General features: G+C 41.9%; 1 protein-coding gene across 11 annotated transcripts in view; it reads left to right on the top strand.

Annotated features, from left to right (window-relative positions):
• The window catches only part of HHAT (hedgehog acyltransferase), a 321,770-nt gene that overhangs the window by 69,245 nt on the left and 239,558 nt on the right, over positions 1–12,967 (top strand). The window contains exon 11 of one of the 11 annotated variants that reach the window (XM_075127107.1): positions 572–1,810. The exons of the other annotated variants lie outside the window; for them this stretch is intronic. Coding sequence (XP_074983208.1) covers positions 572–629 — 58 coding nt within the window. The 3' untranslated portion in view covers positions 630–1,810. Of the gene's footprint in view, positions 1–571; positions 1,811–12,967 lie in introns of those variants that run through there. 11 annotated transcript variants of the gene reach the window in all.

The raw sequence follows: 12,967 nt of genomic DNA, 5'->3' as shown, positions 1-12,967 counted from the left end.
AGACCCTGCTCATGGGGAGAAAACATGGTTCTCTGCTGGGAACTTATTATCCTCAAGACAAAAAATCTTGGGGTATGGCATGGACCAGATGGGAAATGCTTCTGCCTAGAGGCAGAATGTGCTGGCCTGCAGGGCAGGAGCTAAGCTCTGTGATTGTGTTGTGTTACCAGCAGAGCAGCTAAAATGTTGCTGGAACAATGTGCATTGACTTGCTGTGAGATGAAAAACTAGCTACTCTAGCACAGAAAAATGTTGCCAGGAGCAGCAGAGTTTGTGTGTGTGTAATATTAATATGTTAAAAATATCCCACAGAAATTTTGGTGACATCGGATAGTTGCAGCTGGGTTATGATTTGAAGGAGATTATGTTTAGATCAATCTAGGTCATCTGCCTCCTTATTGTTAATGGATTACTTGCCTTTATATGATGAGTATATTATATACACTAGATCTTAGGGAATTGTAAATTGTGGGCTAGAAGTTTGCTGTAGGTTAATAATAATCCTGGCTGTAAATGTGCAGTATAAAACTAGCCTGTAAAATGTCTCTGTACCTGCCCCTTTTTCCCCCAGATACCACCTTTTACCTTCCCTCACGATTTCCATTAAAGGCTTCCTACCATTGCAGTGACCTCTCCAGTTGTCTTTTATGTCTGCTAGAAAGGACCAGATGAGAAAATGTTTCTCCTTTTCATACTGCTGACTCAAGGGACAAGACACTCAAATATTAAGGCCCTGAGTGTGAGCCTGACAGACCAGCTTGATTGTGTGTAACTTTTTAATGATGATCAACAAACAATTGGAAACCCAGTCACTGATCAGCTGCCTGCTCTGCTTCAGACATTTGATGTCACTGCATAGACTGCAGTTGTAGTATTGGAGGGTTTGTTGTGTTGGATCATATTAAAGAAGTTCTGTATTAAAATCACAAATGTGTTTGATTCCCCATAGTTTAAATTCTGGGGTACTACTAATTAAGAGGTCTCTTGGTTTTTGGTCTCTTGTTTTTACTGTTTCTCTCCCTCTGTGTGAAGCTTGCAAGCTGCTAATTGTGTTAGTACATCCGAAGACATAGTCTGTTCTCAAAGCAATACTTTGTAACAACTACTACTCACACAGAGAGAGACTCAAAGCGATACTTTGTAACAACAGAAACAGCACACAGAGTCTCCCCACCCTTTTGTTGTATTTATCTCGCTTTCTTAACAATTGTGATTTAAAATAGAGATAGAGGATGTATGTAGATGGATGCTTGGTGTGGATAATAAATGAATGATCAGGGAGGTGCCAGCCTAAGAATCCAGTGTCCAACGGCCAAAGAAGGCGTCAAATGGAAACAGCCAGAGGACCCCTGGAGGGCAGACTGGAATCCACCCAACAGCCTCAAGAACAAGATAGCATCTGGCAGCACGGAGCCGTCAGGAACGTGCCATCTGCTGATTGATTCAGCAACAGCATGATGAAGCAATTCCCATAGACTGGCATAGGAATAAATTCCTATAAAAAGGACTCTAGAAAGTGAGAACTTTGGGGTCTGATTCTGCAAACCAACTTCCAGGAGCATCAGATGAGCATCTGACAAGGCCCTGCTCCCTCCTTGGGTCCAGGCCACCTGGCCAGTGGCTTGGCACGAGCAACTCTAAAGCTGGTAACTATGATGATAACCTTGCAGAACCTCTGTGTGTGTGTGTATGAATGAGTGTGTGAATAAATTTGAAATTGAATGGATTGTTATAGTTATAACTAACTGCTTACTATGATTCTTTCTGTATTCACAATAAATGTGGCATTTTGCCTTTTCCACTTTAATAAGATCCTGCTGGTTTTTATTTTATTGGTATAACAGGTTTATATTGTAACAAAATCCTGTGTTATGCTTTGGATTTCTCTTTTGGGGCCACAGCATTCTTTGGCCATGATACAGGCTCATTAAATTAATTGATTTTTGCTGAGGCTTGAGAGATTGAAGAATCAGGGCTAAATTTCCTCTCACAGAATTTGCCTCTCAAATTCCATGGGATCAGTGGAAAATTGTAGCCATATAACTTTTAATTGGGATGTACCTCGGGAAAAGAAGAAAACCCATCTGTAACTGATTCATCTTAAAAATTTCCATATGAAAGAGATGATCAAGGGTCAGTTTAGGGGCAAATTCTGCCTACCCTTGCATGTCATGGAGAGGCTGCGTAGGAGAATGCCACACCTCCTGTGGTAATATGGGGAAGAGCTTGGGGGCGGGGTGAGAATATGACCAGCATATTTAGGATCTGCCCACCAACCCCACCCACTTTGTAAGGGAGCACTGGGGCAGCATTTGCAGCTGCATCCCAAAGACTATATTAGTAGCTGTGCTGGTGTCTTTTGACTTGGGGGAGGATTTCCTGTGGGACTCAGAAGAGATATACTGTACAAAATTTACTTGTCTTTGAATAGACAATTGATGTTTGAACCCCTATAAATGATCTAGCAGCTTTCTCCAAGAAGATCAGATATTTCTGGGTAATTTCCTTTAATTTCTGGCCCTCTGTTCTTTTGAAATTCCTTCCCTCCAATGGGACTTAACCAATAGCTGAAAGTGAAAGATGAGAAAAGACAAGACAAGTTTGTGCTTCCTTCCCTGTTCCCCACAGATTATGAATGTCATTTTCAGGCTGTTTCTAGTCTTTGATGGCCAAGGGCTAATGGTGAAAGTTTTCCAGTTTATCACAGATGCTGCTTTTATAAAACTGTTTTATAATTATATAGAATGGTTTTGAATTTCTGTCCTGCTGAAATGAGTGAATCCTCACTCCTCTCATTTAACAAAGTGTTCATCTCAGAACTACCTGTGCACCAAAAATTCCACTCTATTAGATGATCCCCTAAATGTAGCAAAGGACTACTTACAAAGCAACCGTGGATTAGAAAGAATTTCTCTTACAATGCTGAAATGTTCTCGTTCTAGTAATTAATCCATCAATTAAAGGGAGGTTGTGTTTGAAATCCATAAATAAAAGAAATAGATATTACCAAACTGAGAGGGAACAAACCCAAATACCTGAAAGTCGAAGAGTCACATAGAATCATAGAATATCAGGGTTGGAAGGGACCACAAGAGGTCATCTAGTCCAACCCCCTGCTCAAAGCAGGACCAATCCCCAACTAAATCATCCCAGCCAGGGCTTTGTCAAGCCTGACCTTAAAAACTTCTAAGGAAGGAGATTCCACCACCTCCCTAGGTAACACATTCCAGTGTTTCACCACCCTCCTAGTGAAAAAGTTTTTCCTAATATCCGACCTAAACCTCCCCCACTGCAACTTGAGACCATTATTCCTCATTCTGTCATTTGCTACCACTGAGAACAGTCTAGATCCATCCTCTTTGGAACCCCCTTTCAGGTAGTTGAAAGCAGCTATCAAATTCCCCCTCATTCTTCTCTTCCGCAGACTAAACAATCCCAGTTCCCTCAGCCTCTCCTCATAAGTCATGTGTTCCAGTCCCCTAATCATTTTTGTTGCCCTCTGCTGGACGTTTTTCAATTTTTCCACATCCTTCTTGTAGTGTGGGGCCCAAAACTGGACACAGTACTCCAGATGAGGCCTCACCAGTGTAGAATAGAGGGGAACGATCACGTCCCTCGATCTGCTGGCAATGCCCCTACTTATACATCCCAAAATGCCATTGGCCTTCTTAGCAACAAGAGCACACTGTTGACTCATATCCAGCTTCTCGTCCACTGTAACCCCTAGGTCCTTTTCTGCAGAATTGCTGCCGAGCCATTCGGTCCCTAGTCTGTAGCGGTGCATGGGGTTCTTCCGTCCTAAGTGCAGGACTCTGCACTTGTCCTTGTTGAACCTCATCAGATTTCTTTTGGCCCAATCCTCTAATTTGTCTAGGTCCCTCTGTATCCTATCCCTATCCTCCAGCGTATCTGCCTCTCCTCCCAATTTAGTGTCATCCGCAAACTTGCTGAGGGTGCAATCCACACCATCCTCCAGATCATTAATGAAGATATTGAACAAAACCGGCCCGAGGACCGACCCTTGGGGCACTCCACTTGATACCGGCTGCCAGCTAGACATGGAGCCATTGATCACTACCTGTTGAGCCCGACGATCTAGCCAGCTTTCTCTCCACCTTATAGTCCATTCATCCAGCCCATACTTCTTTAACTTGCTGGCAAGAATACTGTGGGAGATCGTGTCAAAAGCTTTGCTAAAGTCAAGGAACAACACGTCCACTCCTTTCCCCTCATCCACAGAACCAGTTATCTCATCATAGAAGGCAATTAGATTAGTCAGGCATGACTTGCCCTTGGTGAATCCATGCTGACTGTTCTTGATCACTTTCCTCTCCTCTAAGTGCTTCAGAATTGATTCCTTGAGGACCTTCTCCATGATTTTTCCAGGGAGTGAGGTGAGCCTGACTGGCCTGTAGTTCCCAGGATCCTCCTCCTTCCCATTTTTAAAGATGGGCACTACATTAGCCTTTTTCCAGTCGTCCGGGACCTCCCCCGATCGCCATGAGTTTTCAAAGATAATGGCCAATGGCTCTGCAATCACATCCGCCAACTCCTTTAGCACTCTCGGATGCAGCGCATCCAACCCCGTGGACTTGTGCTCGTCCAGCTTTTCTAAATAGCTCATTAAGCACATAATAGCACATTAAACTCTGACTTGTGCACACATCCACTGAAGTCAATAAGGGGCGTGCGTATGAGAGGGAGAGAGAGAAATGGACTTGAGATCAGCTGTAGAAACTATATATGAAAAAACAGTTTTCCAAGGAGACCTTGTGTGTGCATATGTTTAAAGAATGCAGGTGGTTTTTTTTTTTAAGATGCCTGCAGTTTTGAAAATTGTTCCTATTGTAAGACCTATGTCCAGAAGCTAGAGGGGAAAGAGCTCTTTACTTCCTGTATTGTTGAAAAGGGAAAAGTGGTGCCATAGAGACCTTCATTTGCATAGGCTGCCTACCAACAATCCTCTAGTGAGGATTCACTAGAACTCATGAACTTGGATTTTGAGGGGTTGTGGGATCCCAGAGAGGCTCAGAAAAAGGAAGTAGCTCTTACCTTGTTGCAAAGAGCTCCTTTCCAAGCATCTTGGACTCTGCTTAAAGGTCTTATGTACTTTTGGCTTCCCTTCTGGGGGGACTTGGTTGCGAGAGATAATGCAGAGGACAGCAGCAGAGCTGAGTGGGCTCTGGTGGGGCCCTACCTATCCATCACTTTAACACTAAGTAACTAACTGGCTTAGATGGTGATCCCTCCAGGTGAACCAGCCTAGGTCCCTTGGGATTGGAGACAGATTTGCAAAGAGGTACTTGAATTATGGAAGCCTGCTGATCCAAACCATAAGTGGGGTTCAGTGGACAGATGAGGTGGGGTGGCCACCTGTTGGACGTGCGCTGGCAGATGGACAGGGAGTTGGACAGGGGCGGGTCGGGGTATTTTACTGTTTATGTTCATGTATATTCTGTTGCTGTATTTTCCCAAGTTTGACTGTGTTCTGTTTCCCCTGCACTGATTTTCTTGTTTGCACAGTCTTGGGGTGCTTGCAAGTGTGGAAGTTCTGCCTGTTGAAGCTACATTAATTTTTCCAAGTTTCTTGATGGGGCCTTAATCCAGTTTAGTTATTTGTCAAGAGGAACTCTAGATATATTGAAACTGGCCCTTTTTGCTGACATTAACCACCTGGCAGAAGGGTTACACTATAATAGGATGTCATAAAGAAAGAAATGTACCACATCTGCTGTTTCTGAAATTTGTTCTGAGATTATCATATGCTGGCATGCAAATTATAAGGGTTTTTGTTGTTTTTTGTTAGGTTGGTTTAGGTTTTTAGGAGGAGTGTCAGTATTTGCTTTAAAGGTGCTGGAGACTCAGTTGTTTCCTTCCTATTGAGTTTCCTGAGGAACATATCAATACCTGCTGGTTTGGTTTGAGCTGGCAGCAGAACTAAATGTCAAATCTTTCTGTAACCTGACCACAAATTATCTGGGTGGTGAGGAGGCTTGTTCCACGAGTGTGCTAGCATGTTAGAGCTCTTTGAGATGGGCAGCTGTTGGGTGTTGAATAGTGAACTTCTGGATTCTGTTCACATCAGCTGTAGTAGGAAGGCAGTGGAGAGAGTAGTATCTTCAAAGGCAAAGGAAACCTTGGGTCAAAAACACCTAAGTGACTTAACAGCTAAAATCCCATTTTCAGAAGTGACTTTGTCACTTAGGGCCAGATTTTTAAAGGTATTTAGGCACCAAATTGCCATTAAAATCAATGGGCATTAAGCACAGACATGCCTTTTGAATCTGGCCCTTAGGTGGTTTTGAAAGTATTACTCCTAGTCTGTATTTGTACCATTTGTTAGTTAAATGTTAAATGAAATTGCAAAGACCTTTTAAGAACCATAATTGACTCATGGGAGAAGTTTGGCTCAGGGAAGAACAACAATTAATTTTTATTCCTTTTGAGACAGGTATTATTCCTATCTCTTGAGATCCATTTCTTTTCCATAGCATTTGAGATTTTCAGCTCATTTACAATGATTACTGAGGTAGGATGGAGACAAACTTCCATTATGCTGTTATCATACTGGAGGCAGAAATGTAATCCTTCAAGTTACAGTGCATCACTCCATTAGTGAAGAGAGTATGTGTTTTAATATCTGGTGAAATGCATTATTAAGGACATGCACTGAAAAAGTGAATTTTACAATCTAACCATGAATTTAGTAATTTCAGGTTGCTATTTAATTAGATTTCAGGCTTTCAGCCAAGTTATTAAACAAATTTACCATTTTTAAAATGTGTAGTGTGCTGAGGACAGAACCATTCCATCATTTCTCTTTCCCTCCCTCCTACTCTAAATCCTATCTTGAAAACATTGTTTTTTCTAGAAGGAAGAATAAATGGAGTGAAATCTTGACCCCGTTAAAGTAATGGAAAACTGCCATGCCTTCACTGAGGCCAGAGTTTCACCTTATTTCTCAACGCATATCACACGTTTCTTTGCAGGTTTATAGTCATTATGGACATGACAATTGCTACCTTCTTTTCAGAAGGCAGTGAATTAGCCAGAAAATGTAAAAACCGAACAAAACCCCTACCAGTTAAATCAAGTCAATATTTATACATTAGAATGAAGTAGATGGTGGAATGCTGAAATTGGTTGGTGGCTCATGGAACGTTTAAAATGGTAAAGGAAATGAAGCCTACAAGTTAGACTCTCTCAAGAAAATAATCTGCATGTCATTGCAGCTAGTTCAATATTGAGTGAGCTTTATTGAGCTATCTTTTTAATGAAAAGCTTGATATAAGGTGTCTACTAAGCTGGAAGACTGCTAAATAATAATTAGACAGAATGTTGCTGGGATGGTTATCTTGAATTAGTTGAGTTTTAAAAAAAAATTTAAGTATCAGTATCACTCATTAGCACTCACTGACATTCAAAATATTGAATACGTATGCATATTCTACCGTTTATATTTTAAAGGAAATTCTTTTGGAACTGTAATAACTCTGTGGAAAAAATCCAGAATTGCTACAGAGCAATAATATTACAAAACTAGTGTCATGGGGGCTGGCCCATGAGGGGGTCAGGCACCTAGCCTACCTGTGACAGGCTATGCTAAGGAGAATGAGCCAACCCAGACCCACCTGGGGATACTTAATTACCTAAGTAGCTGGGCAGCAATTAATTTGGTAAGGAGCACGTGGGCCTTATAAAGGGTTATGAATGCTTAGACAGAGGGCAGACCACAGATAGAGAGCGCTCCTAAGGGGAGAGGGCTTCTCAGGGCAGTTGATGAGGCAGCTCACCAGGAAAGGTATCCAAGGAAGAGACTCCGAAAGGGAAGAAAGCTATGAATGACCAGCCCTAGCGAAACTTGGTCCCAAGCAGGAGGACCTCACCAGGTAGCAGCAGGAACTCCAGATCACAAAGGAATTATGTTCTGTTCCACTGAAGGGTTGCTGTGGTTTGAACTCTGCAGGGACCTTGAACGCAGATGCGGAACCCTTCCCCAGCTGATGACAAAAGGTCCTGATGCCAGAAGATGATTCTAGGACAAGAGGGCCTCAGTAGCAAGGTGGTAGATGGACTTAAGGGGGATTGATGGACAAATGTTAACTTGGTCCTCTTTCCCTTCTTTGCCCTGCCCCCTACCCAGCTAGGACTCTGGGAGAAAGTTTACTTGTATAAAATGTTCTGCCTTTGGATTCAATAAACTAGACCCCTGAAGGAGCACAGTTCAATATATGTGTACCTCATTGGACTTAGTGAAACCACAGGAAGGGGAACTGAGACAGACACACAACTGGGGTTCTGCAACCTGGCTGTCAGGGGCACTCTAGGGGTGAGTGCGGGCCTTTATAACTAGTAATTTACATGTATACCAGAAGGAATAACTTTCCATGGCATAAAATATTATACCACAGGTAGTCAGATTAAAGAAAACTATTAACATATGGAAAGCTGTTGTGAAGAATGCAGATCCATAGATGGACTATGATCATTTGTCCCAATACATTTACGATGCATAATTTAATAGCTACTTCAGTGAGAGTGGATATGTCTACACTGCAATTAAAAACCTGCAGCTGGCCTGTGCCAGCTGATTTGGGCTCAGGCTAAGGGGCTGTTTAACTGTGGTGTAGACATTTGGGCTCAGGCGGTAGCCTGGGCTTTAGGACCCTGCAAGGTGGGCGGGTCCCAGAGCTCAGACTGAGGAAACATTAGATGCTATGTAAGTTCTACTGGGATGCGATCTCCATGTTATTCAAGGTTATACATCCATTTAAATACTATTTTGTTGACTGGAATGTGCTTATGCAAAATACATTTTAAGAGATTGTTTCTTAACTAGGACTGATTTAAGTAGCACTCAGAAGTTTTCGGTGAGACTAGAACATGAGACCAAATTCTGCTCATCTTACTCATGCCAGCAAATCCCATTTTGCTAAATGGGACTGCTGGTGTGAAGAAGGTGAGCAAGTGTGGTATTATTCTAGCCTTATATTAAGGGTTTTCCAATTCCATTAACCATTACTGGATCTTTTCATATGTGACTAAGCCTTGAAAAGAATGTAAAAAGAAAAAGGTTAGTTTTATGAAATTGCAGTTCCTCAGCATGTGGGTGTACGTGGATAGTGTGAAATAAATACAGCTTTCAAATATTATCTCAGCTTGTCAGTATCAAAATACTCAACCTGTGTACCTAAAATTGCATGGCAGATTTAGTCACAGAATTAGTACAATGTTTTGAAAGTATAGTGACTTGTTTCTAAGTAGAGTGAAAATAATATTCTTTTATCTGATTTCTTATCTGCTGTACTATTATCAAATTTTATTACCTAGTTCTCCTATGTAAAGCATTATTTTGAGGCACTGTGTCATTTGAGTAAATGAAAGCCATTTTTGTTCTGCTCTGGTTAGTCATTTTCATTGACATAGACAGTAACGTTAACTGCTTTTGATGTCTATTAAATTAGTGTGCACGCCAGTTCTTCCTACCTACGGTACAGCTTAACTTGCTGATTATATTAAAGCTTTGAAAGGCTCATTAAATCTCTTCAATAGAGAAAAATCTATTATTTTATCTCTTTGGAATATAAAAAGAAGTAATAATGAAGAACCTAATGCTGCTCAACTCCAAATGGCATAATTATTGTAATTATTTGCTTGTGGCTGCTGCTTTGTTACTGTCACTTGAAATCAATGAGCTTTATTCACCAGTAACCCCAGCCCAGTAGAAGCTACATGTGGAGATTCCAAGGACCATCTGCAACTTGACACTCTCTTGGAGCTCGTTCATCACAGCTAAGTTATTTGGCACTGGCTCTGCATGGATGTGATTTTCCTGATGCTTCAATCCCTGCTCCCCCAAGGAGTTCAAGAGTATGTCTACATTGCATTTTAAAACCAGCAACAGCAGGTCTTAGAGCCTGGGTCTACAGACGTGGGCTCACACTAAAAACAGGTGTATGAATGTTGTGGCTCGGGCTGGAGTTTCAGACCCCAAGTTCCAGCCTGAGCCCGAATGTCTACAGAGCTGTTCTTAGTGCCAATGAGTGATTCTGAGTCTGTAGATCTGGGCTCCGAGACTTATTATCCATAGGCTCTGTCTCTTCCCAGTGGTCATAGCGTTATGCTGAGAGGTGGGACTGAGTGGAGGGGTTTTGTTGAGTATTGGTGTGTGTGCACGCACATGTGGAGAACAGAGAGGGAGGCAAAAGCCAAAACCACGAATGCTAAGCAGTAGCTCGTGAGCACAGTGTGACGTGGGAAGAAGCTAGAGAGAGAGCTTTGAGGTCTGATGTTGGCTAAAGAGGCTCAGGGCTGTAAGCTAAGACATTGCTCCTTTTGTTTTTGGTTCCTCCTTTGTTCAGAAGAGCAGGACTTTATACATGTAAATAAACAAGGTTGCATTAAAGAAAATACCAGACTCCATGTTTCTATTTCCATCTGGAACGTGCCCAGAATCCTGAATTTTGACTAGCCACTTGGATCAGAAAGGGGCAACAATATGCTGAAAATGGCTAACAGCTTTTAATAAAACCCTCTATTAGAAAGGAGAGGGCTCAGTCAAGACAATCTGACAAGCACTGGGAGAGCCTTACAAAAGAAAGAGTGTGAAATCAGGCTCCATTGAAATCAATGGAAGTTTTGTCCTCGACATCAATGGGACCAGGATTTCATCTACTACGTGGGAAAGGTTGGGGTAGTTTTCTGAAGGAACAGGGGAGGTGTAAAAAGTTACCTTTGTTTTAAGAGATTATAAAAGGTTGGCAAAATTCAAAAGGGAAACATTGACTACTCAGTATAAGGAAAAAGAAAGGAGTACTTGTGGCACTTTAGAGACTAACATATGCAAGGACTGGCCTGTCTCCATTGTCTACAGCCAAGCTCTATGATACAACCGCATTTGCTCCAACCCGTCAGACAGAGACAAACACCTACAAGATCTCTATCAAGCATTCTTACAACTACAATACCCACCTGCTGAAGTGAAGAAACAGATTGAGAGCCAGAAGAGTACCCAGAAGTCACCTACTGCAGGACAGGCCCAACAAAGAAAATAACAGAACGCCACTAGCCATCACCTTCAGCCACCAACTAAAACCTCTCCAACACATTATCAAGGATCTACAACCTATCCTGAAGGACGACCCATCAGTCTCACAGATCTTGGGAGACAGGCCAGTCCTTGCTTACAGACCACCCCCCAACCTGAAGCAAATACTCACCAGCAACCACACACCACACAACAGAACCACTAACCAGTAACCTATCCTTGCAACAAAGCCCGTTGCCAACTGTGCCCACATATCTATTCAGGGGGACACCATCATAGGGCCTAATTACATCAGCCACACTATCAAAGGCTCGTTCACCTGCATGTCTACCAATGTGATATGTGCCAGCAATGCCCCTCTGCCATGTACATTGGTCAAACTGGACAGTCTCTACGTAAAAGAATAAATGGACACAAATCAGATGTCAAGAATTATAACATTCAAAAACCAGTCGGAGAACACTTCAATCTCTTTAGTCACTTGATTACAGACCTAAAAGTTGCAATTCTTCAAAAAAAAAAAGTCAAAAACAGACTCCAACGAGAGTCTGCTGAATTGGAATTAATTTGCAAACTGGATACAATTAACTTAGGCTTGAATAAAGACTGGGAGTGGATGGGTCATTACACAAAGTAAAACTATTTCCCCATGTTTATTCCCTCCCCCACCCCCCACTGTTCCTCAGACGTTCTTGTCAACTGCTGGAAATGGCCCATCTTGATTATCACTACAAAAGGTTCATCCCCCCATCCCCCCGCTCTCCTGCTGGTTGTAGCTCACCTTAAGTGATCACTCTGGTTACAGTGTGTATGGTAAAAAGAAGAGGAGTATTTGTGGCACCTTAGAGACTAACCAATTTATTTGAGCATAAACTTTCGTGAGCTACAGCTCACTTCATCGGATGATAAATTGGTTAGTCTCCAAGGTGCCACAAGTACTCCTTTTCTTTTTGCGAATACAGACTAACACGGCTGCTACTCTGAAACCTGTCAGTATAAGGCGTTATCTGCAAAAATGCATCACAGACAAGTATGTAAACTTGTAGTATAAAACTCATTACTTGAGCCAGTTTTCTGTCTACTCTTCTGCCACCTTCAGCAGTGACTAAATCTTGCTGAGAGATTTTTGTCTGGGAAGTTCAGCTGATCCCTCTTCCTTTGCAGGAGGAGATTGGTAACGATTTTGCACTCAAAATAATTAAAATCTTCCTCTTCATCAAAATGACAATATAAAATCATTTAATCACATATGGTGCAGCTAATGATTTTCCACTCAAAATAATTAAAATCTTCCTCTTCATCAAAATGACAATATAAAATTCCTTAATCACATATGGTGCAGCTAATCGGATAACTCGTCCTGGTATTTTAGTTTTAAAAATATAAATCACATCTGTTGACCCAATCACGAATGAAAATGCCTGCATCAAAATGACTACTTAGTTACTGAGCTACATCTCCCAGAATACCACATGCCTAGAGTCAGGAGGTTTGCCATTGACTTCAGTTGAGGACAGTGTTTCACCCAGGGTTCCCACCACCTTGCTATTAAAAGCCTCAGCTTCTGTCTGTGACTCCATTTCAGAGAATGCTTATCTGCAAGGAGAAAAGTCGGGGTGAATTGCAGTGTTCTGGCACTGAACTCAGTGGAACTACTCGCATGTGTAAAGTTAAGCATGTGCATCAAAGTTTGCAGCATGGGGGCCTAAAGAATCATACAGCACTGAATAGCATTTTTCAGAGCAGTGAACTCTAGGAATCAGGAATACCTGAAAATTTCATAATTTAATAAACAAGAAATTTTGGTTGCTCTGTGGACATGGGAAACCAAAAGAGAACTTTATTGTGGGAGAAAGCTTTCTAATATTGAACACAGACTGAACTGAATGATGGCATTTTAAATCACTCGGGAAGAAATAG

Source organism: Caretta caretta, chromosome 3, assembly GCF_965140235.1.
Source record: "Caretta caretta isolate rCarCar2 chromosome 3, rCarCar1.hap1, whole genome shotgun sequence".
Taxonomy (NCBI): domain Eukaryota; kingdom Metazoa; phylum Chordata; order Testudines; family Cheloniidae; genus Caretta; species Caretta caretta.
This window is presented reverse-complemented; position numbering and strand designations above follow the sequence as displayed.